The sequence below is a fragment of the Microcaecilia unicolor genome, chromosome 6 (assembly GCF_901765095.1).
Source record: "Microcaecilia unicolor chromosome 6, aMicUni1.1, whole genome shotgun sequence".
Classification (NCBI taxonomy): Eukaryota; Metazoa; Chordata; class Amphibia; order Gymnophiona; family Siphonopidae; genus Microcaecilia; species Microcaecilia unicolor.
Window position 1 is genome coordinate 342,020,344 of NC_044036.1, and position 21,200 is coordinate 342,041,543.

Here is a 21,200-nt window from a genome sequence, read left to right on the forward strand (position 1 = left end):
AATCTTTTCCGCTCTGTCACAGGTTTCTAACTCTGCTTTCATTAGAACTCAGAAATATGAAGAAATGCATAGCCGAGGAAACTCCTTCTGAGCTAGGACCTGCTATGGCTGGGTAGCGAGAGCATCTATTCCTGGAAAGACAGAGGTGCTTCATTTTTGAAACCTATCGCAAAAGCCCCAACCGATACCGGCGCTGTGGAGGATCCCTTCCCACGCAGGTCTCTTGCGCTTCCAGATCAGGACATCCCTCGCTGAAGACCGCAGGCTCAGCACCGAGAGGAGGGAAAGCACATTTTAATTAAGTTTTCACTAAGAACTATTCTTATTCAAACAAAATTCTTCAACAGCAAAATACTTAAACATTTGTTCTATCAAGTCAGGTGAAAAAAAAAAAAAAAAGAAGGGTGACAGACTACACATGGACCTGGTGCCTTCCTGGACCTTGTGCTACAGAAGCACAAACGGAAGCCTGCCGTCTTCCTGTTCTCTGGCTGTGGCTTCCAGTCTGGACTGAAGGCAGATGATGTTTCCATTCGTTACCATCCTGAGAAACAGGGGCTTCTGAGAGCAACGCCAGTTACCCCCTTCAGCCAGAACAGTTCCCAAACAGGTGCAGTATTGGAAATTCACAGGTGCATCATGGAGAGGGAGACAGGGTCCAGCCTGCATCCCAGCTTTTGGTATATGAATCAGCGGCTACCCGCTGGAGTACAGCTCTGGATCAGGAAATCCTCGATTTTGATGGCCACTCCCTGTACATTTCCATCTGCAAGTGTCTTCAGTCTCTTCACCGTCTGACAGTTCTGAATTCCAGAGGTAAAAAATGTGATCTCACCCTTTCCTGGGCTCCGACAGCTTTCCACATCAGTGGCTGAAAAGCAGTGTGCATCAACTCAGTCTCAGGACACGGTCCCGCCTCAGGCCTGCCGCTGCTTTCCAGACTTCCACGCAGTGGGAGAGAAGAATCTCCTCTGGAAACTGCTCCTCCAGCTCCGGAAGCACATCCACTCCTTTTCTTTCCATGACGGAGGCCAGCGTGTCCCTCAGACTGCAAGACAAAGAGTACATCAGGTTATCAGACATCACGACTGGTACAGAAGCTCTACGACTACAACTGCACTGCAAAGATTTCTTCTCTACCGATCTCTTAACTGTAGTTTATGGATCCGTCTCAAAGCCTCTGATCTGTGGATCTGCCCATTAATTGACTCTATTCAGAAACACTTGGCTGCCACAGGGCTAGTTAATATGATAGGGATCTTTAAGTCCACTCTTCCTATCACCTGTTTTATAGAAGGAAAAACCTTGCAATCCCTCCCTTCAGCTCTGTGATAGACTGCAGTTTCCTTCCGTCTTCTCTTGCCTCCTTTTTCTGTTTTTTAAAATTCTCCTCTCCCCCCCCCCCCCCCCCCCCACACATCCCAGCCACAGCTGGGGGGCCACTTATTCCCATCTCTGTAGACGGCATCCTTCTCACATCAGATCCCACCTCAGTTTCTTCTCATCCCCTGGCTTTTCAGTACTAATGACTGTACTCTCCCCTCACTTTACTGCCCGTTTTGTATGATTATGAAGTTGATACTTTGACGCGTGTAGCACGCAGGACTTGCACACATGCCGGATAGCAAGGAGAGAAGTACCTCCAGGAGGGATTGAAGTCCTCCGTGGCACGAGAGGCTTTCAGTTTCAGGAAGATGAATTCATGGAGCTCCAGCAGGAAGATTTCCAGCCCCACCTGTGCCAGGAAGGCGTTCAGCAGCCGTGAATTTTCACTGCTCATCTCCTCCTTGTATGCTGGATTCACATCCCCAAATGGCTCCTACCAAGCACAGACAAGACTATATATGTGAGGCCCTGACAGCAACAGCCTGCACCTTATGCCATGAAGACCTACACAACACTATCAAGACACCCCGGAATCATCACTGGGAGAACAGAGTGCAGGATATACACTGTCTGCCATGTGGGAATTCTGCTCTCCCCTCCAGTATGGGAGCTGGTCCAGCACCACACAGCTGAAGGCATCTACTGATCAGACTGAATATTTATGGCTAATGACCTGCAGGATCACAGACAAAACAAGAAAAGCAGGCTGTCCAGAAACAACGAGGAGACTTCTAATGATGATAAAACGTTTACTTCAGAGACTTGACAGAGAACCTGCTTCAGGAGTCTTCGTAAGTATACGTGAATCACAAACGGGTAATCGCAAATTGGTACAGAGCACTGATAACTCGTTGTTACTTTCACACTGTGTTCGCCTCACAAAGGTCTTTTTCAAGACCATTGTCTTTACTCATTGTACCAATTCGCGATTCACATATATTTAAACAAAGACTCCTGAAGCAGGCTCACTGCTGAAACACAGGTTCTGTGTCGAGTCTCCTGAAATAAACGTTTTATCGTCATTAGACATCTCCGCGTTATTCCTGGACAGCCTGCTCCCCACTTTTCTTGTTTGTCTGACCGTCTTTGTGGGATTTCAGTGTGTTCCTCTGCTTCGGCAGACTCTCACAGGCCAGGTTTGAGGACTAGCATGTCAGGGTAGTACCAGATAAAAGTCTCAGACCTGTGAACAATGGCATGTTTCTAATTTCGCTTTCTTTTAGATTTTCGGTGTCTTGTAATCATCCAGACCCTGGAATTAACTGCATTATTACGCTGGTATCTGTACACTCTAACCCAGGGGTGGGCAACCACTGTCTGAGAACCACAATCCAGTCAGGTTTTCAAAATTTCCACAATGAATACGCATGAGATTTACATGTACCTGCTTCCATTGTCTGCAAACCGATCTCATGCGTATTCATTGAGGAAATCTTGAAAACACAACTGGGTTGTGGCCCTCGAGGACCATGGTTGTCCACCCCTGCTGCACACTTCTGTCCATGCTTACACATGGTTCAGAGCACTTGTAACCACTTGCCTCCACCTACCCTCCTCTCTTCCTTCCCGTTCACATTAATTGATTTGATTTGCTTACTTTATTTATTTTTTGTCTATTAGATTGTAAGCTCTTTGAGCAGGGACTGTCTTTCTTCTATGTTTGTGCAGCACTGCGTACGCCTTGTAGCGCTATAGAAATGCTAAATAGTAGTAGTAGAGCACGAATGGTAGGAATATCTCAATGTAGGGGCAACACTACCTCTCGTGAAACTCTTACCCGCCTCAGGCGCAACAGCTGTTCAGATTTCTGGCCAGACAGCAACTGCCAAAGGGCGATGATGTGCTTCAGCTGACAGCGACTCAGAGCCTGCAAAAGCAAGCACAGCTCACGGATCAAGTACAGTCTGCGACTCTCATTCCGCACTTCCCTCTCCCCTTCTATCTGCCTCCAGATCTGTCTTCCCCATCCTTCCTCCTCCAATCCACTGCCGGCTACAACTCCCTCCCCCCTACCCTATTTTGCTGGATCCATTCTCAGGGCTCACCTGCAGGACATGAGCGCTTATCTGCTCTCTCATCTGCAGAACATCCCCCAGGTAGGAAAGTACAGGCATCTCTGGCTCCCCGCCTGCCATAGCCAGGAACCCCAGAGTCACTTCGATCACAGACAGTGCCTCACAGACCTCGCTGTAGGAATGCAGCTCTCCACACATCATGTTGATCACCGAATTAGGCAGGGAGTCCTGCAACAAATAAAGTACCCCATCTTTGGTCAGACTGTGCAGCTCTTGAGAATTAGCCGTGTTCAGGGTGAATCCAACATAAAATCGGTTCCCTCCGCATATTCTGCGGAACCCTGCAGAGACCCACCTGCTGTAGTTTTACTTTCACATCAGAGAAAATATTCTCATAGTTGCGGTCTTGTCGGTAAACCAAGGTTGGAATTCCCTGTGGAGAGAAAAGGAATATATATCATACCTATGAACTTGTCCCACTTCCAGGAACCTTCCAACACAGCAGGTGCATAGCCAGACCTCAATTTTGGAAGGGGGGGGGGGGAGGGGCACATTTTGTTGCACCACCTCCTTGCTGCTCTCCGCCCCCACCACAACCCCACATACCTGGGCTCCTAACGCAGACGCCTTCCTCCAACAATGTTTGTTGCCTGCCCTACTCCCCCCCCCCCCCAAACCCCACGCATGCTCAGTTTTAATGCATGCGCACACTTGCTCAATTTGATTAAAACCGAGCATGAGGGAGGGGGGAGAAGCAAGCAGCGTGGAGGAAGGCTTCTGCTGGTGGTGACTTGAGGACCCCCACCACCATAAACTTGGGGGGGGGGGGGGGGTCCCATGTCACTGCAACACAGAATTAGTAGCCATGGAAGAAGGACCCTCCATCCATGTAAATGGTAGGGCTGGGGGCTCCCTATTACCTTCCCAGTACAGGAATGGGAGGCCAGGGCTGGCTTAATTATCAGTCAGACGATGCAGCTGCCCAGGGCGGCACCTTCTGGGATGATAGCTGTTTAATTATCAAAATCTTTGGGGGAGGGACTGGGGTACAGCACAGGGGCCTGTAATGTTGGGGTAGGACACCCCCCCGTGCATCTAGTACAAAACACTTTCCTGCTCTGCACCTGCTGTCAGACCAGGCCCTGAGCAGCTAAACCACAAGCTAAGGAAAGGCAGTCTCTGGGCCGTCATCTTCCTTCTGCCCTTACCACTGATGTGATCAGGGGTTTCCCTTGCAGAAATCTGCTGACCACCTGACGCTGGATCTTCTCCAGGTCGAACTCCTGCAGCGTCTGCCCACCGCTCTCTACGCTGTACTGACAGTTTGAGAGAATGAGCGGAACGATATCCTTCTCCACCTCGTAACTGATCATATGCAGATCTGCGACTTCTGAGGGGCTGACAGAGTATCTGAGGGAAACAAAAGACAGAGAGTTCACCCCTGCGAGGCTCCCATCTATCCAGCTACTTCATACGCACATGACCTTACGACAGCCTACGCAGACTGCTGATAGGACCATATCTGCGCATGGATGCTTTTCACATGGTACAGAACAGCCCACATGTGGAGGACGTGCTATTTTCATTTAATAAAATGGGACCTGTTAAAATAGCACGAATTAGTGATAAAAAAAAACCATGTCTTTACTGTAACTCACGTTGATAACTTTACCCCTAAGTGACTGCTTTCTTACAGAATTGGATGAGCTCCTGGAGGCCACAATGACCCAATTACCAGGAGCAAAGGTTTACCAAGATGCTCCAGGTATTTCTTTCAATGTGATGGAACTCAGCATGTGCCAGATTGATAGATTTTGAATGGCGGGTGCAGACATGTGTGGTAAAGGCGGTTAGCTTAGCGGGGTTTTAAAAAGGTCTGGACGGCTTCCTAAAGGAAAAGTCCATAGTCCATCCTTAAATTGACTTGGCGAAAATTCACTGCTTATTTCTGGGATAAGCAGCATAAAATGTATTGAACTTTTTTGGGATCTTGCCAGGTATTTGTGACCTGGATTGGCCACTGTTGGAAAGAGGACGCTGGGCTTGATGGACCTTCGGTCTGTCCCAGTGTGGCAACACTTATGACAGTGTATTTAAGAGGAGGAAGGACATACGTACTCCTCGACTTCCTCGGTATATTTTCCCACGATGCGCACAAACTCATTGTGCACGTTGATGAGATGGCTGACCAGGGCAGTGGCGCAGAGTCCCAACCCCTGCCTCCGTGGCAGCAGGATTTCCAAATCACTGCTCAGGCTTAACGTTTTCTCACAGATGCCTTCAGGGAGTTTAATGTCACCTGCAGCAGCCAGAGAAATCAATCAGAAATACCAGACAAGCAAACAGAAGCAATGAGTACATCGACCTTAGGTCCTCGAACACCTCTTTACACACAGTCACAGCAAAAAGATTCAGGACATATATTTCAACCTATGGCATCATAAGGACATCAAGATTTGTGGTATTGGGGGGTGGGGGGGGGGTGGGGAGGAAGGAGGTGCATGGGTGGCGTTTGCATGCGATTGAAGTTTGCACCGCCGATGTACGTGTCTGGGTGCGAGAGAAGACGACATTCTCCAGGCTGAATATGTGATGAATCCTCTCTTGTCACCAAACTGCTTTTACAAAATAAATCGAGGTATTCTTAAACAGCAGCAGGATGTGGAGAGGAAAGGTGCTGCAGGGTACGCACCGCTCGTTTGCAATGATGTCCTCAGCTGGTTCCACGTGCAGAGAAATATTTCTATTCTTCTCTCGAACACCTGCCTGGTTCCATCTGTAGCAGAGAACAGAGGAAACACTGTAAGACTTTCATTACTCGATCGGCTATTTAAAAAAAAACCCCCAAAGAAAAGCAGATAACCAAGCACACCACCATCTAAATTAAAACTGAGTGACAGCAGAGGAGCAGCAACTGTCCAAGTTTTTGTCCTGTTCTTTCAGGCTTTGGAGGTTTCTGGTTTCAGTCTCAGACGGACTGTCTTTATATTTGCTACCAGGAATGGAAATCAAGTTTCGATTTTTAAGCAATCAAAGGTTTCAAATCATTGTGGGGATGACCCGGTGTCAATCTTTATTCAATCGTTATTTAAAATTCAGAAAAAAAAAAGGATAAATCAGGTTAACCAGCAAGAAGAAGAATGTGGTGATTATTCAAGGGTAGATTATGTTTCACAGGAAACTCTTCACCTTCAGGAACTAAGACAGGGGGGTAAGCAAACATGTGGACAATGGGGAGCCGGTTGATATTGTATATCTGGATTTTCAGAAGGCGTTTGACAAAGTGCCGCACGAAAGACTCCTGAAGAAATTGCAGAGTCATGGAATCGGAGGTAGGGTATTATTATGGATTAAGAACTGGTTGAAAGATAGGAAGCAGAGAGTAGGATTGCGTGGCCAGTATTCTCAGTGGAGGAGGGTAGTTAGTGGGGTCCCGCAGGGGTCTGTGCTGGGTCTGTTGCTTTTTAATGTATTTATAAATGACCTAGAGATGGGAATAACTAGTGAGGTAATTAAATTCGCCGATGACACAAAATTATTCAGGGTCGTCAAGTCGCAGGAGGAATGTGAACGATTACAGGAGGACCTTGCGAGACTGGGAGAATGGGCGTGCAAGTGGCAGATGAAGTTCAATGTTGACAAGTGCAAAGTGATGCATGTGGGTAAGAGGAACCCGAATTATAGCTACGTCTTGCAAGGTTCCACGTTAGGAGTTACGGATCAAGAAAGGGATCTGGGTGTCGTCGTCGATGATACGCTGAAACCTTCTGCTCAGTGTGCTGCTGCGGCTAGGAAAGCGAATAGAATGTTGGGTGTTATTAGGAAGGGTATGGAGTCCAGGTGTGCGGATGTTATAATGCCGTTGTATCGCTCCATGGTGCGACCGCACCTGGAGTATTGTGTTCAGTACTGGTCTCCGTATCTCAAAAAGATATAGTAGAATTGGAAAAGGTACAGCGAAGGGCGACGAAAATGATAGTGGGGATGGGACGACTTTCCTATGAAGAGAGGCTGAGAAGGCTAGGGCTTTTCAGCTTGGAGAAGAGACGGCTGAGGGGAGATATGATAGAAGTGTATAAAATAATGAGTGGAATGGATCGGGTGGATGTGAAGCGACTGTTCACGCTATCCAAAAATACTAGGACTAGAGGGCATGAGTTGAAGCTACAGTGTGGTAAATTTAAAACGAATCGGAGAAAATTTTTCTTCACCCAACGTGTAATTAGACTCTGGAATTCGTTGCCGGAGAACGTGGTACGGGCGGTTAGCTTGACGGAGTTTAAAAAGGGGTTAGATAGATTCCTAAAGGACAAGTCCATAGACCGCTATTAAATGGACTTGGACAAATTCCGCATTTTTAGGTATAACTTGTCTGGAATGTTTTTACGTTTGGGGAGCGTGCCAGGTGCCCTTGACCTGGATTGGCCACTGTCGGTGACAGGATGCTGGGCTAGATGGACCTTTGGTCTTTCCCAGTATGGCACTACTTATGTACTTATGTCTAAAACGGAAAATCATCAGAGCTCCTGCTTCGGTCTATTGTGTTGAAATTTAATTTCTAAAGGGATATTAAAGACCACACAGAAAGGAATGGGAAAAAAAACTGAAATACTTTGGTGAGACCTGAACAGTGGGCACAATTTTGGGATAAGCCTCTACAGTACTGGATTTCAATCCTCAGTGCAGGTAGTCACAGAACAGGGTCACTCCCTTTCCTTCTGCTCTTCCACTGTGCCATTTATTTTTATTGTTTTAATTTATTTTCAGTGCTTGATATATTGCAAGTGATCCTTAAGGTGACTATGTTGTTTACAATTTCTATTACAGGCACTTTTGCACTGTCCCTACAGGGCTCACAATCTAAGTTATGTATTGTACCTTTGGCAATGGGGGGCTAAGTGACTTGCCCAGAGTCACACAGAGCTGCCGATGGAATTGAACCTGGTTCCCCAAGATCTTGGCGAAAAGGCGGCTGAGGGGAGATATGATAGAGGTCTATAAAATAATGAGTGGAGTTAACGGGTAGATGTGAAGTGTCTTTACGCTTTCCAAAAATACTAGGACTAGGGGGCATGCGATGAAGCTACAATGTAGTAAATTTAAAATGAATCAGAGAAAATGTTTCTTCACTCAACGTGTAATTAAACTCTGGAATTTGTTGCCAGAGAATATGGTAAAGGTGGTTAGCTTAGCGGAGTTTAAAAAAAAGGTTTGGCCGGCTTCCTAAAGGAAAAAGTCCATAGACCATTATTAAATTGGACTTGGGGAAAATATTTCTGGGATAAGCAGCATAAAATGTTTTTTTACTTTTTTGGGATCTTGCCAGGTATTTGTGACCTGGATCGGCCACGGTTGGAGACAGGATGCTGGGCTTGATGGACCTTTGGTCTGTCCCAGTACGGCAATACCGTATAAGTACTTATGAACAGAATAGAATCTGATTTCTGCTGTGAGTGTGACCATTCTGCCTTTGTTGGCACTTGGCAGAACAGAGGGGAAGGGATTTGGATTTAGCTCAGGCCTCTCTCAGTAGTTCTTGCTGTGGCATACAAGATATTTTCCTGTTCTGTAGGATCTAAGTTTTGTAGCTGAAGCAACAGAGAGAAGTTCTTTTTTTTTTTTTTTAATTCAGAGAGAAGTTCTTTGCTTGAGATCACAAGAAGCATCAGTGGGATTGGAGTCTGGTTCCCCTTGCCAGGTACTTGTGACCTGGATTGGCCACAGTTGGAAACAGGATGCTGGGCTTAATGGACCTTTGGTCTGTTCCAGTATGGCCGTACTTATACACTTATGTATCTCAACCCACTGCAGGAATTGAACCCGGTTCCGCAGGTCTGCAACCCGCTGAACTAACCATTAAGCCACTACTCACGTCACGCATGTATGTACCTGATTTAGGTAGAATACTATAAAGGAAAGCAGACATCTACCAGGCAATCTGTTATACAATTACCCTGTCTATGTCTGTAGTTCTCTGTGTGGATGACAGAACTTACCTGAATCAAGGTTTTCCAGAAATTTTTCTATCTTTTGCTTTTCCACATCTGAAATGCTCTGGAACCTCTTCACCAGATCTCTTTGAAGAGCTAAAATCTCTGGCAGGAACTTCACCTGGCGCAGCTCAGCCTCCTGGGACAAGAAAAAGCAAGGAAAAAAAAAATTAAAAAAAAGATTCAGAGCAGTGCCAGAAATTCATGGAACAGCAGAATCCAAATGAGAAAATATGTGAGCAGCTAGAAATGGGTCTCATCTGGGTCACCTGTTAGGGTGAAATTTACACCACAGGTTCAGAGAAAAAGTATGGGCGAAAAACAAAGGCCCTCTATTTCCGAAGCAGTCTTTTTCTCCGTATTCTGGAGCTGCGTTGGACCAGTCGGGTTACTGGCTGACCACGGCAGTCAGTGTCTCCCGGAGTGCTGCAGGGATCTGTACTGGGACCGGTGCTATTTAACATATTTATAAATGATATGCAAATCGGAACGGCGAGTGAGGTAATTAAATTTGCAGATGAAAGAAAACTATTCAAGGTTGTTGAAACATGTGCGGACTGTGAAACTTTGCAGGAAGACCTTAGGAAATTGGAAGACTGGGCATCCAAATGGCAGATGAAATTTAATGTGATGGACAAATGCAAAATGATGCACATTGGAAAGAATCGAAATTACTACTACTACTATTTAGCATTTCTATAGCGCTACAAGGTATACGCAGCACTGCACAAACATAGAAGAAAGACAGTCCCTGCTCAAAGAGCTTACAATCTAATAGACAAAAAATAAAGTAAGCAAATCAAATCAATTAATGTGTACAGGAAGGAGGAGAGGAGGGTAGGTGGAGGCGAGTGGTTACAAGTGGTTATGAAATCATAGCTACCTGATGCTAGGATGCACCTTGGAGGTCAGCACTCAAGAAAAAGATCTGGGTGCTGTCGTAGATAATACGCTGAAATCTTTTGCTCAGTGTGCGGTGGCAGCAGCCAAAAAAGCAAACAGGAAGCCAATCCAGGTCACAAGTACCTGACAGAATCCCAAATAGTAGCAACATTCCACGCTACCAATCCCAGGACAAGCAGTGGCTTCCCCATGTCTGTCTCAATAGCAGAGACTATGGACGTTTCCTCCTGTTACCACATCCTCCGGCAACAAGTTCCAGAGCTCAACTATTCTTTGAGTGAAAAAAAATATTTCCTCCCCTTTGTTTTAAAAGTATTTCCATGTAATTTCACTGAATGTCCCTTGGTCACTCTTTGTACTTTTTGAAAGAGTGAAAAACTGATTCACTTCTACACCATTCAGGATTTTATAGACCTGAATTGTATCCCCCCCTCAGCTGTCTCTTTTCCAAACTGAAGAGCCCCAACCTCTTAAGCCTTTCCTCATATGACAGAAGTTTGGTCGCTCTTCTTTGAATGTTTTCTAACTGTGCTATACCGTTTTTGAGATACAGCAACCAGAACTGAACGCAATAACTGAAGGTGAGGTCCACCACGGAGCAATGCAGAGGGATTTTAATATTCTTGATCTTATTTTGCATCCCTTTCCTAATCATTACTAGCATCCTGTTTGCTTTTTTGGCCACTGCCGCCGCACACTGAACAGAAGATTTCAGCGTATTTTCTACGACAGCACCCAGATCTTTTTCTTGAGTGCTGACCTCCAAGGTGCATCCTAGCATCAGGTAACTATGATTCAGATTATTCTTCCCAATGTGCATCACTTTGCATTTGTCCACATTAAATGTCATCTGTCATTTAGATGCCCTGTCTTCCATGGTAACACAATAGATGACGGCAGAAAAAAGACCTGCACGGTCCATCCAGTCTGCCCAACAAGACAACTCATATGTGCTACTTTTTGTGTATTCCCTACTTGATTTGTACCTGTCCTCTTCAGGGCACAGACCGTATAAGTCTGCCCAGCACTCTTCCAGTTTCCTAAGGTCTTCCTACAATTTTTCACAATCCACATGTGTTTTGACAACTTTGAATAGTTTTGTGTCATCTGCAAATTTAATCACTTCACTCGTTGTTCTGATTTCCTGATCATTTATAAATATGTTAAATAGCACCAGTCCCAGTACAGATCCCTGTGGCACTCCACTGTTCACCCTCCTCCACTGAGAGAAATGGCCATTTAACCTACCCTCCATTTTCTGTCCAATAGCTAATTCCTAATCCACAACAGAACGCTGCCTCCTATCTCAAGACTCTAATTTTCTCAGGAGTCTCTCATGAGGAACTTTGTCAAAAGCTTTTTCTAAAAATCTAGATAACGCTACATCAACTGGCTCACCTTTATCCACATGTTTATTTATGCCTTCAAAGAAATGAAGCAAAAACTTCCCTCGGCTGAATCCATGCTGACTCTGTCCTATTAAACCATGTCTGACCTAGTGTCAGAGCTGAATGGTAAGACAGCAGTTGTCAGGTGGACGGAGAGAAGCAGCAGCCTTGAAGCTGGTGCAGTGCCATGATGATCCTGGGTACAATTCATGGCCTTATTCACTCCTGCCTGTATCTGCAGCGGGTAGCGCCAGTCTCTAGGAGCTCCAGGACCCTGCTGCTGAGGAGCTGGGTTATTAAACAGTTAAACCGTAACGCTCAAAATTCAATGGTGGGGAGGAAGTGACGTCACGCAGAGCAATGGCAGCTTGAAAACCGAGCTCCATCAGGGCAAGGGAGTCAAAGCGCAAAAAACTCCTTCCTTTTGGGTCCAAGAGGGGGAACAAAGCGGTGATACACTGTTGCACGATGCCCCCGAAGAAGGGCTTAGAAAAATACAAGTTCAAAATTAAATGGTAAAATTACATAAATCAGTTAACAGTTTAATGCATTATATCCCTATAACAAATCCAGTCTCTGTATCAAGTGAAAGCCCCCGACCAGGTACACACAGGTGGTATTGACGGTTTGGGGCCATTTGTCAGTGGTCACTGCAGACTTACCCTCTGCAAGAACTTCCACAGGACAGGTACCCTGTCCTTGCCGTCCTGCAGCTGAGTCACGTGTCTCAGGTTCTCGACGGAGATTCTCTTCCTGCAGCTCCACAGTCTGGAGCAATGCACTCGACTGTCCTGCGGTAACCCGGACAGGAAGGTCCCGGGGTCGCCGTACACCATTTTCACAACGGGATTGGAACCAATTCGCTCATCCTGGCTGAGCCTACCATTCACCTCCAACAGCTTCTTATCTAAATGCTGTGTGCAAAATGACAATACTGAAACATTACACCAGTGGCAGACAAACCCCCCCCCCCCCCCCCCCCCCCCCACAAAGCTGTGTATATCTCCATCACATCACGTCTGAGGTAATCCAGCAATCGTTCCAAGAGCGCAGCCTTTTGGCTCCTAGCCAAATTCTGCATCTCACCCCATCAGTGCCGGCAGGGCAGGCCTAGTGCTTCCTACCTTCATTACTGGAGCAATGACTGAACTGGCAACACATCTTTCCCAGGCGTTCCTGTTGTCCTTGCTCGAGAGTTCACTATCAAAGCGTACCGGCCCTGCAAGAAGAAAAAGGAAACCTTTCTTAGCCCAGAGGAACAGCAGGTACCTTACACTGCAATGGGAGAGAGGACGAACGAGGCAGGGCCGCTGAGAGACTGGGCCGGGCCCGGGACAAGGCCGCCCCCTGGGCCCCCCCCCACCCGAGGTCGCTGGGCCGGGCCCTCTCTCCACCCCCGGGCCCTCTGAACTAACCTTTAAGCGCCTCGCCTCCCTCACCTTCGCTGCAAGCAGCGGCAGAGCTCTCTTTCCTTCCGTGCCACGCCCTTGCAGACGTTATGTCAGGCGAGGGCGGGACACAGAAGGAAGGAGAGGTCTGCTGCTGCTTGCTGCGAAGGTGAGGGAGGCGCTTAAAGTTTAGTTTCGGGAGCGATGGAGGGAGGGAGGGCAGGCGGCGGCGGAGGCCTTTATCCCCCCTGCCCCCCCCCCCCTCGGCGGCCCTGGTAGTAGGATCATGGGGCAGTGAAACAGCGCATTAATAAAACCCTTGTTAGTAAATTCTTCAATTGATTCATCATTAACATTTGTGGTGCTCTACATCTGACAAGCAGATATGGGCAGGAATGTAGAAACAGACAGACGTGTTGCAGGGGAGCTGCTTCGTGGAAGCAAAGGCGGGGGGGGGGGGGGGGGGGGAGGGGGGGGGGGTCGACGCCTTCCATAAGGAAGCAAGCACAACACCAAAGGGTGGAAGCAGAAGCAAGTCCAAATGACCAGCCCAGACAGGAAGTAAGAGCGTCAAAACAGTTTACTGGGACCCAATAAACTGCTTTGACGCTCTTACTTCCTGTTTGGGCTGAGCTGCTTCGTGGGGCATGTTTGGGATCAAAATACTTTCCTCGATGAGCTGCCCCATGAGGTATGTCTGGTGCTTACACTGGCCGGGCTGTTGGTGGGAGGGATCTCTTAGGAGACTACACAGCACCAGGTGGACAACTAAGATGGCGTCATCAGCACTCTTCCCCAAGGTGCTTTGCAATTGTTCCAAATCCTTCCTGATGTGAGAGTGAAGAAAAGCCACTGGATCCCGCACTTGTGGTTTTATCATCCTCAGCACAGACTACAAAACAAAGCAAAAAACGCAGGACGAAGATGAGGTAACAATTGCTAGAGAACGAACCCTTCAAACCCCAAATTCCCGCAGGCTGAGAGAGCGGAGGCCGTTACTAGTGAGAGCCTCAGAACGTGACAGGTTTTATCTGTACCAGGTCACAAGTGTAAGAGGGAGTGTGAACGTGTTACTTGTGCGTGTGATCAGTTCCAAGACTATTAAGTTCTTGCTACAGAGTCAAACCGGAGAACTTTCTAGGCGGCTTAAGGCACAAAGGGGAGTTGTGGGAAGATGCTGCATTCACAGGCTACTGAGTTGCAGAGTGCCAAGCACGTCAGCGGGTGAAGCGTTCACTTGCTGGCAGGATTCTGTTAAGTCCACCCAGAAGTGGCAACGCGTGGAAACGCTAGTGAATGCACACATGGGCGGAGCTTCCATTTACACAATAACGGCTATGTTTCAATGTTTCTGTGCTGCAGCTGCTCAACCTCCCTCTCCCACAGAAATACATTAGGCCATTTTGGGAGGCCTTTAGTTCAATCTAGCCCATTTTCACAACGGATGCGTCTTTTCCCTGTTCCTCCCCCCCCCCCCCCCAATGCACATTAACTTTTCAGAGAGTTATTTTGCACCTGACACAGACAGACGGACAGACATGTTTGATCCCTTTACATATAATTTCTTTCCAACATTCTATTAGGTTGGACAGAATAAAACAGAGTTGCAGTTGGTGCTAAATTTTACTTATTATTATTAGCATTTGTATAGCGCTAACAGACGCACGCAGCGCTGAACACCTGATACAAAGAGACAGTTCCTGCTCAAAAGAGCTTACAATCTAAATAATACAGACAGACAAGACAGTTACAGGTGAGGGAGTAATGGGAGCTAAAAAGCAGCAGTGAAAAGGTGGGTTTTCAGCATAGATTTGAAAACAGGTAGAGATGGAGCTAGACGTATAGGTCCAGGAAGTCTATTCCAGGCATAAGGTGCTTCTCACCTTTCAAGCTTTCAGATTAGATGACCTCCCCCCCCCCCCCGAAGTATCTGAGTTCCTTAACTATTCCCCATACGTCAGCCGGCTTGCTGAGATCATTAAATGACCGTCATCTGGTGTTACCTGGTCCTAAATATACCCGACATGAATCTACATTTCAGTCTGCATTCTTCTTCACTGCTCCTTCCCTCTGGAACAATTTACCCCTAAACAATCCGTTGTCATTTGTCTGCCAAACGTTTTCAATCACAAGTCAAGACATGGCTTTCAGCATACCCACCCTCCTTAACTTTCTACATCTTGGGTGTCTCTCATATCGGTTTCTGCACTAGAGAGTTGCATGGGGACAGAAATCTAACCCGTCCCCCGTGGGAATCTGCACCTTTTGTTTTCTGACATTCTGTGCCTGAATAGTCTCGGATGTGTCTTTTCTATCTGCAATATACAGTTCCTTTCTTTTGTGTTATTTCAGCCTGTAAACCGTCTAGCCCTGCCACTCAGATTTGTGCGGTATAGAAAGTCCCAAATAAATAAATAAAACAATGAGCCTACAACAGCTTTTCCAGGCAGGTTCAGATCGTAATCTGGATGTTTGGCTAATACAGACTTAAAAGTTTGGAATCATTTCGCAGAAGTGATCCAGGAGTCCCCTAGGGATTGAAGGATACTTTGACGTTACCTAGCATCCTCAGATTTGGTGACAAGGCTTTAATTCTATCATGCCCGGGTTACTATAGCACTATGTATATTGTTGTCATGCAGATTGGGGGGGGGGGGGGGGGGGGGGGGAGGGGTACAGAACGCTGCAGCTCTGATCATGGGACGGCTGCCAGCCACAGATAGTACATCAGCACTGTTAGAACAGTTACTGTGGCTTCTGTACAGAATCAAATTCAGACTGTGGACTCTGATAGCTAGGATCAAGCAATGTTTAGGGCCTAAATATTTATAGGAGGCGATGCAAAGTGTGTTCCTGGCTGGTCTTTACGATGGTAGGGGAAGAGCTTTTGGTTGTACCCTCGGTAAAGGACGTCTGACAGATGCAGCTCCAACAGAACACTCTCTATGACCAGATACATAAGATATGAGGCAGGAACAAGATCATCTAACATTTGAGAGGCTTCTCAAGACGTTCCTGTTTAAGCAGGCATCCCTTTAATGGGGATAATTTTAATCAAGCTTTTTCCGCATAGGAAGTCAGCTTTAAATGCAGAAAAGGGATTTTACAGAACGGTACAACTGGGGGGTCACAGGATGTGATGCCAGGGATCTGAATATCCTCTGTGGCATAGGATGTAACCCAAAAGGCTCAGAATTAACCTTTGCTACGTGAAACATGACTTGTTAACATGGGTCACAAGCAGAGCGCTGCTTTCACCATCCTACCTGCTCATCGGCATCTGTTCCCAGCAGCATCGCCAAGTGCGTGAAAAGCCTGAGGAGCACGAAGGAAGCTGGAGGGAAGTCCCGGTCAGGGGCCACCACAGCTTCCCTGGAACTGGAGTCTCCCAGTACATGACCTGTCTGGGTTCTGTCCATAGGCTGCCCCCTGCACAACAAAATACAGTGTAGTAAATTTAAAACAAATCGGAGAAAAGTTTTCTTCACCCAACGTGTAATTAAACTCTGGAATTCGTTGCCGGAGAAAGTGGTGAAGGCGGTTAGCTTAGCAGAGTTTAAAAAGGGGTTGGACGGTTTCCTAAAGGACAAGTCCATAAACCACTACTAAATGGACTTGGGAAAAACCCACAATTCCAGGAATAACATGTATAGAATGTTTGTACATTTGGGAAGCTTGCCAGGTGCCCTTGGCCTGGATTGGCCGCTGTCGTGGACAGGATGCTGGGCTCGATGGTCTTTTCCCAGTGTGGCATTATCTATGTACTTATGTCCTCTACTTGGCTCACTTTTATTACATAGAGCAGTGATTTAACCTATTGTGATGTCATAGTGGCTCATTCCACCAATAAGAGCCAACCTCATTAGTGATGTCACAATGGCTTGATTGTATAGAATGTTTGTACGTTTGGGAAGCTTGCCAGGTGCCCTTGGACTGGATTGGCTGCTGTCGTGGACAGGATGCTGGGCTCGATGGACCCTTGGTCTTTTCCCAGTATGGCATTACTTATGTACTTTTTAACTCCAGATGCAGGAGTCCACAACACTAATGTCGCATGCTGTGGGTGGGATTCTGTACTTACAGGGCCAGGAAACATCCCAAACTCAAACTGTTACTACTATACAGAGCAGCTGAAGACAAACAAACATACACAGGACAGCAAACAGCAACCCAAGACACACATACAACCCCCCCCTCTCTGCTGCTTCTGTCCTCCCTTTACTCCTTTCTTCAATAGATGACCTCTGTATACCAGCCATTTCATTTGATTTTGTCAACATATTAGGAATTCTGGATACAGGGCCTCTTGTTTAAAAAAAAAAAACAAAAAAACAACAATTAAAACAATCTATGTGAAGGCAGCAAAAACTACTGCAGTACCAAAATATAATTCTGCTGAAACGGAGCAGGTGGGGGAAGAGAGGTTGGTGGTTGGGAGGCGAGGATAGGGGAGGGCAGACTTATACAGTCTGTGCCAGAGCCAGTGATGGGAGGCGGGGAATAGTGCTGGGCAGACTTATACGGTCTGTGCCCTGAAAAAGGCAGGTACAAATCAAGGTAAGGTATACACATATGAGTTTATCTTATTGGGCAGACTGGATGGACCATGCAGGTCTTTTTCTGCCGTCATCTACTATGTTATACCGTGCATCCCAATTCTATAATCTAATAAAAATAGAGTATTGGAGAAAAAGATCTCAGTCAATAATATCATATAAGCCCAAAAACTCTTAACTCTTCCTTCAAAGTCAAACAATGGTGCAAAAGTGGAATGGACGTTAGGCAACCAAGCCAAACAGAAAGAAGTGTTTATTGTCACAGAAAGGTTTGGATTGGTCAGTATTGATTAGTAGGAAATCCTTCCTTGATTCGTCAAGTGTCTGGCAAAGTGGAATGACCACATCGCTTTAAGCCATGTAGAGAGAAAAATTATTCCAATAATAAATTATTTCTAATATCGAAGTCCCATCAAATATATCAAATTCTCAAAAAAAAAAAAAAAAAAAACACCTCATGTTTAAATGTCTTCCATAGATCTTTCACCACTAGGAGTAGCCTAGTGGTTAGTGTAGTGGACTTTGATTCTGGGGAACTGGGTTCCATTCCCACTGCAGCTCCTTGTGACTCTGGGCAAGTCACTTAACCCTCCATTGCCCCTGGTACAAAATAAGTACCTGAATATATGTAAACCACTTTGAATGTAGTTGCAAACACCTCAGAAAGGCGGTATATCAAGTCCCATTTCCCTTTCCCCCTTTCTCTTATGACATCACAATATCAGAAGTGAGCCAAGTATCGAGCAATCAAGCCATTGTGACATCACTGATGAGGTTGGCTCTTATTGGTGGAATGAGTGGAGGAGTAGCCTAGTGGTTAGTGCAGTGGACTTTGATCCTGGGGAACTGGGTTCAATTCCCAAAGCAGCTCCTTGTGACTCTGGGCAAGTCACTTAACCCTCCATTGCCCCTGGTACAAAATAAGTACCTGAATATATGTAAACCGCTTTGAATGTAGTTGCAAAAACCTCAGAAAGGCAGTATATCAAGTCCCATTTCCCTTTCCCTAGTTGAGATTCTACATGGAATGTTGCTACTATTGAGATTCTGTTGCTACTATTTGAGATTCTATATGGAATGTTAATGTTGCTATTCCACTAGCAACATTCCATGCAGAAGCCTGCCCTTGCAGATCAGCAACGCGGCCGCACAGGCTTTTGTTTCTTGTGTTTCTGTTTGTTAACTAAATGTTGTAAGCCACATTGAGCCTGCCAGTGGTGGGAAATTGTGGGGTATAAATGATATAAATAAATTGCTTTGAATGTAGTTGCAAAAACCTCAGAAAGGTGGTATGTCAAGTCCCAGTTCCCTTTCCCTCTAGCAAGGCCCCCTCCCCCCATGAAACCTGGTAGCTGCCTCAGGGGAAACGATAGTGACACTTCAAAATTTTAGAAGGAAAGTGGCTGCTATGGGTTAAATCCACAGCAATCTAAATTAGTCGCCTTATTTTCTAATTCCTCTTACTCTCTCTCACCTTTCTATATGTTCCATCTTTGCTTATACCCTACACTGTCTATTGAAATGTTTTATTACGTATTGTGTTGACATTGTTAAGTAGTAACTGTGCCATACTTTATATTGTTACTTGGATATTTTTACTACTGTAAATTGTCTATTGCTTATGTTTGATTTATTCCTACCGTTCACCGCCTTGAATGCATTCCTTCAAAAAGGCGGTAAATATACCCTAATAATAAATAAAATATTTGAACTGGCCAATCAACTGAAATGGCATATGATAGGTCATTAATAATTTTTAAAAATTCAATCCATTCTATAGTCTACGACAACTAGTTTTCACCAAATTTAATTTTTAAAAATCTATTTTTGTTCCTGTTTAAGTCAAAGCTTCCTAAACTATTTGTTGGGACCTCAAAATGGGGTCTTAAACCCATGTTTGAAGTTATGACCTGGATAGGTTACTTATAGGTGACATCATTATTCTGCAGCCCTGGGGGGGGGGGGGGGGGGGAGGTTCCTCTCAATTTTATTTGGTCACGGCCACAAAAAGATTGATAAGCATTTGGTTTATGTAAAGTCGCTCTACATTGCCGACTGTGCTTCAAGGCGCAATGTTTCACCAAAGGCAAGTTACACAGGGTTCAATTAAACTGGGCTTAAAAAGCTTGCAATGTTTCCCAACAACTTGCAAGGACACAATTGTATAGGTCACATTCCTAGAAGCACAAGTTGTCTTCTGCTTCCAACTTCTGTGGCCTGGCTCATGTCAAGCAGACACACAGCACTGTACAACCAAACTGTGAAAGCACTGCACTACACTGGGAGAGATCACAGAGGATGCCTCATTAATCCCCCCCACCCCCATTAACCTCAAACAAACAACACAGGATACCCAGAACCACCGAGAGAACATACTGGATCACTGTAAAGCCTTCCTTTGGTCTATGGCCTTGACCACCGATTGGAGCCCCACAATCCACACATCGCGCAATTTCCATTGGAAGTCCACACTGTGAAAGAAAAGGAGGAGAAAAGATGAGCCATTAGAGGAGCAGGCGCCGCCACGGGCAAGGTGAGAAGAGCCGTTAGAGGAGCAGGCGCCGCCACGGGCAAGGCGAGAAGAGCCGTTAGAGGAGCGGGCGCCGCCACGGGCGAGGCGAGAAGAGCCGTTAGAGGTGCGGGCGCCGCCACGGCGAGGCGAGAAGAGCCGTTAGAGGTGCGGGCGCCGCCACGGGCGAGGCGAGAAGAGCTGTTAGAGGAGCAGGCGCCGCCACAGGCGAGGCGAGAAGAGCCATTAGAGGAGCAGGCGCCGCCACGGGCGAGGCGAGAAGAGCTGTTAGAGGAGCAGGCGCCGCCACGGGCGAGGCGAGAAGAGCTGTTAGAGGAGCAGGCGCCGCCACGGGCGAGGCGACAAGAGCCGTTAGAGGGGCAGGCGCCGCCACGGGCGAGGTGACAAGAGCCGTTAGAGGGGCAGGCGCCGCCACGGGCAAGGTGAGAGGAGCCGTTAGAGGAGCAGGCGCCACCACGGGCGAGAAGAGCCGTTAGAGGGGCAGGCGCCGCCAGGGGCGAGGCGAGAAGAGCTGTTAGAGGAGCAGGCGCTGCCACGGGCGAGGCGACAAGAGCCGTTAGAGGAGCAGGCGCCACCACGGGCGAGGCGACAAGAGCCGTTAGAGGAGCAGGCGCCGCCACAGGCGAGGCGACAAGAGCCGTTAGAGGGGCAGGCGCCACCACGGGCAAGGTGAGAGGAGCCGTTAGAGGAGCAGGCGCCACCACGGGCGAGAAGAGCCGTTAGAGGGGCAGGCGCCGCCATGGGCGAGAAGAGCCGTTAGAGGAGCAGGCAGTCACTGCAAGCAAGAAAAACAATAAAACAAAATTTACAGCAGTTTCCTGCGGAGTTATTTCAAAAGTCATTTATATGTATTAGAGAGATTCATGCATGGAAATGGTGCCTACAAAATTGCCAGGAGCACACGCGTGCACAAGCACCGTATGCACGTGGTGCCACTCCACGTGTGCTTCCACAGTGCACAGGTAGAGGCATTCCCGGGGTGACGACTTAACACACATCCTTCTGCATTTTAGGAAAAACGCACAGAATTTTCTCATAATTTCT

General features: G+C 46.8%; 1 protein-coding gene across 1 annotated transcript in view; it reads right to left on the reverse strand.

The window, feature by feature from the left end:
* Nucleotides 1–493: 493 nt before the first annotated feature.
* The window catches only part of RNF213 (ring finger protein 213), a 250,730-nt gene continuing 230,023 nt past the window's right edge, over nt 494–21,200 (reverse strand). The window contains 14 exon segments of the mRNA XM_030206876.1: nt 494–1,048; nt 1,641–1,819; nt 3,164–3,253; nt 3,432–3,629; nt 3,757–3,834; nt 4,610–4,811; nt 5,520–5,700; nt 6,094–6,177; nt 9,398–9,530; nt 12,345–12,596; nt 12,807–12,901; nt 13,779–13,962; nt 16,337–16,499; nt 20,003–20,097. Coding sequence (XP_030062736.1) covers nt 889–1,048; nt 1,641–1,819; nt 3,164–3,253; nt 3,432–3,629; nt 3,757–3,834; nt 4,610–4,811; nt 5,520–5,700; nt 6,094–6,177; nt 9,398–9,530; nt 12,345–12,596; nt 12,807–12,901; nt 13,779–13,962; nt 16,337–16,499; nt 20,003–20,097 — 2,094 coding nt within the window. The 3' untranslated portion in view covers nt 494–888.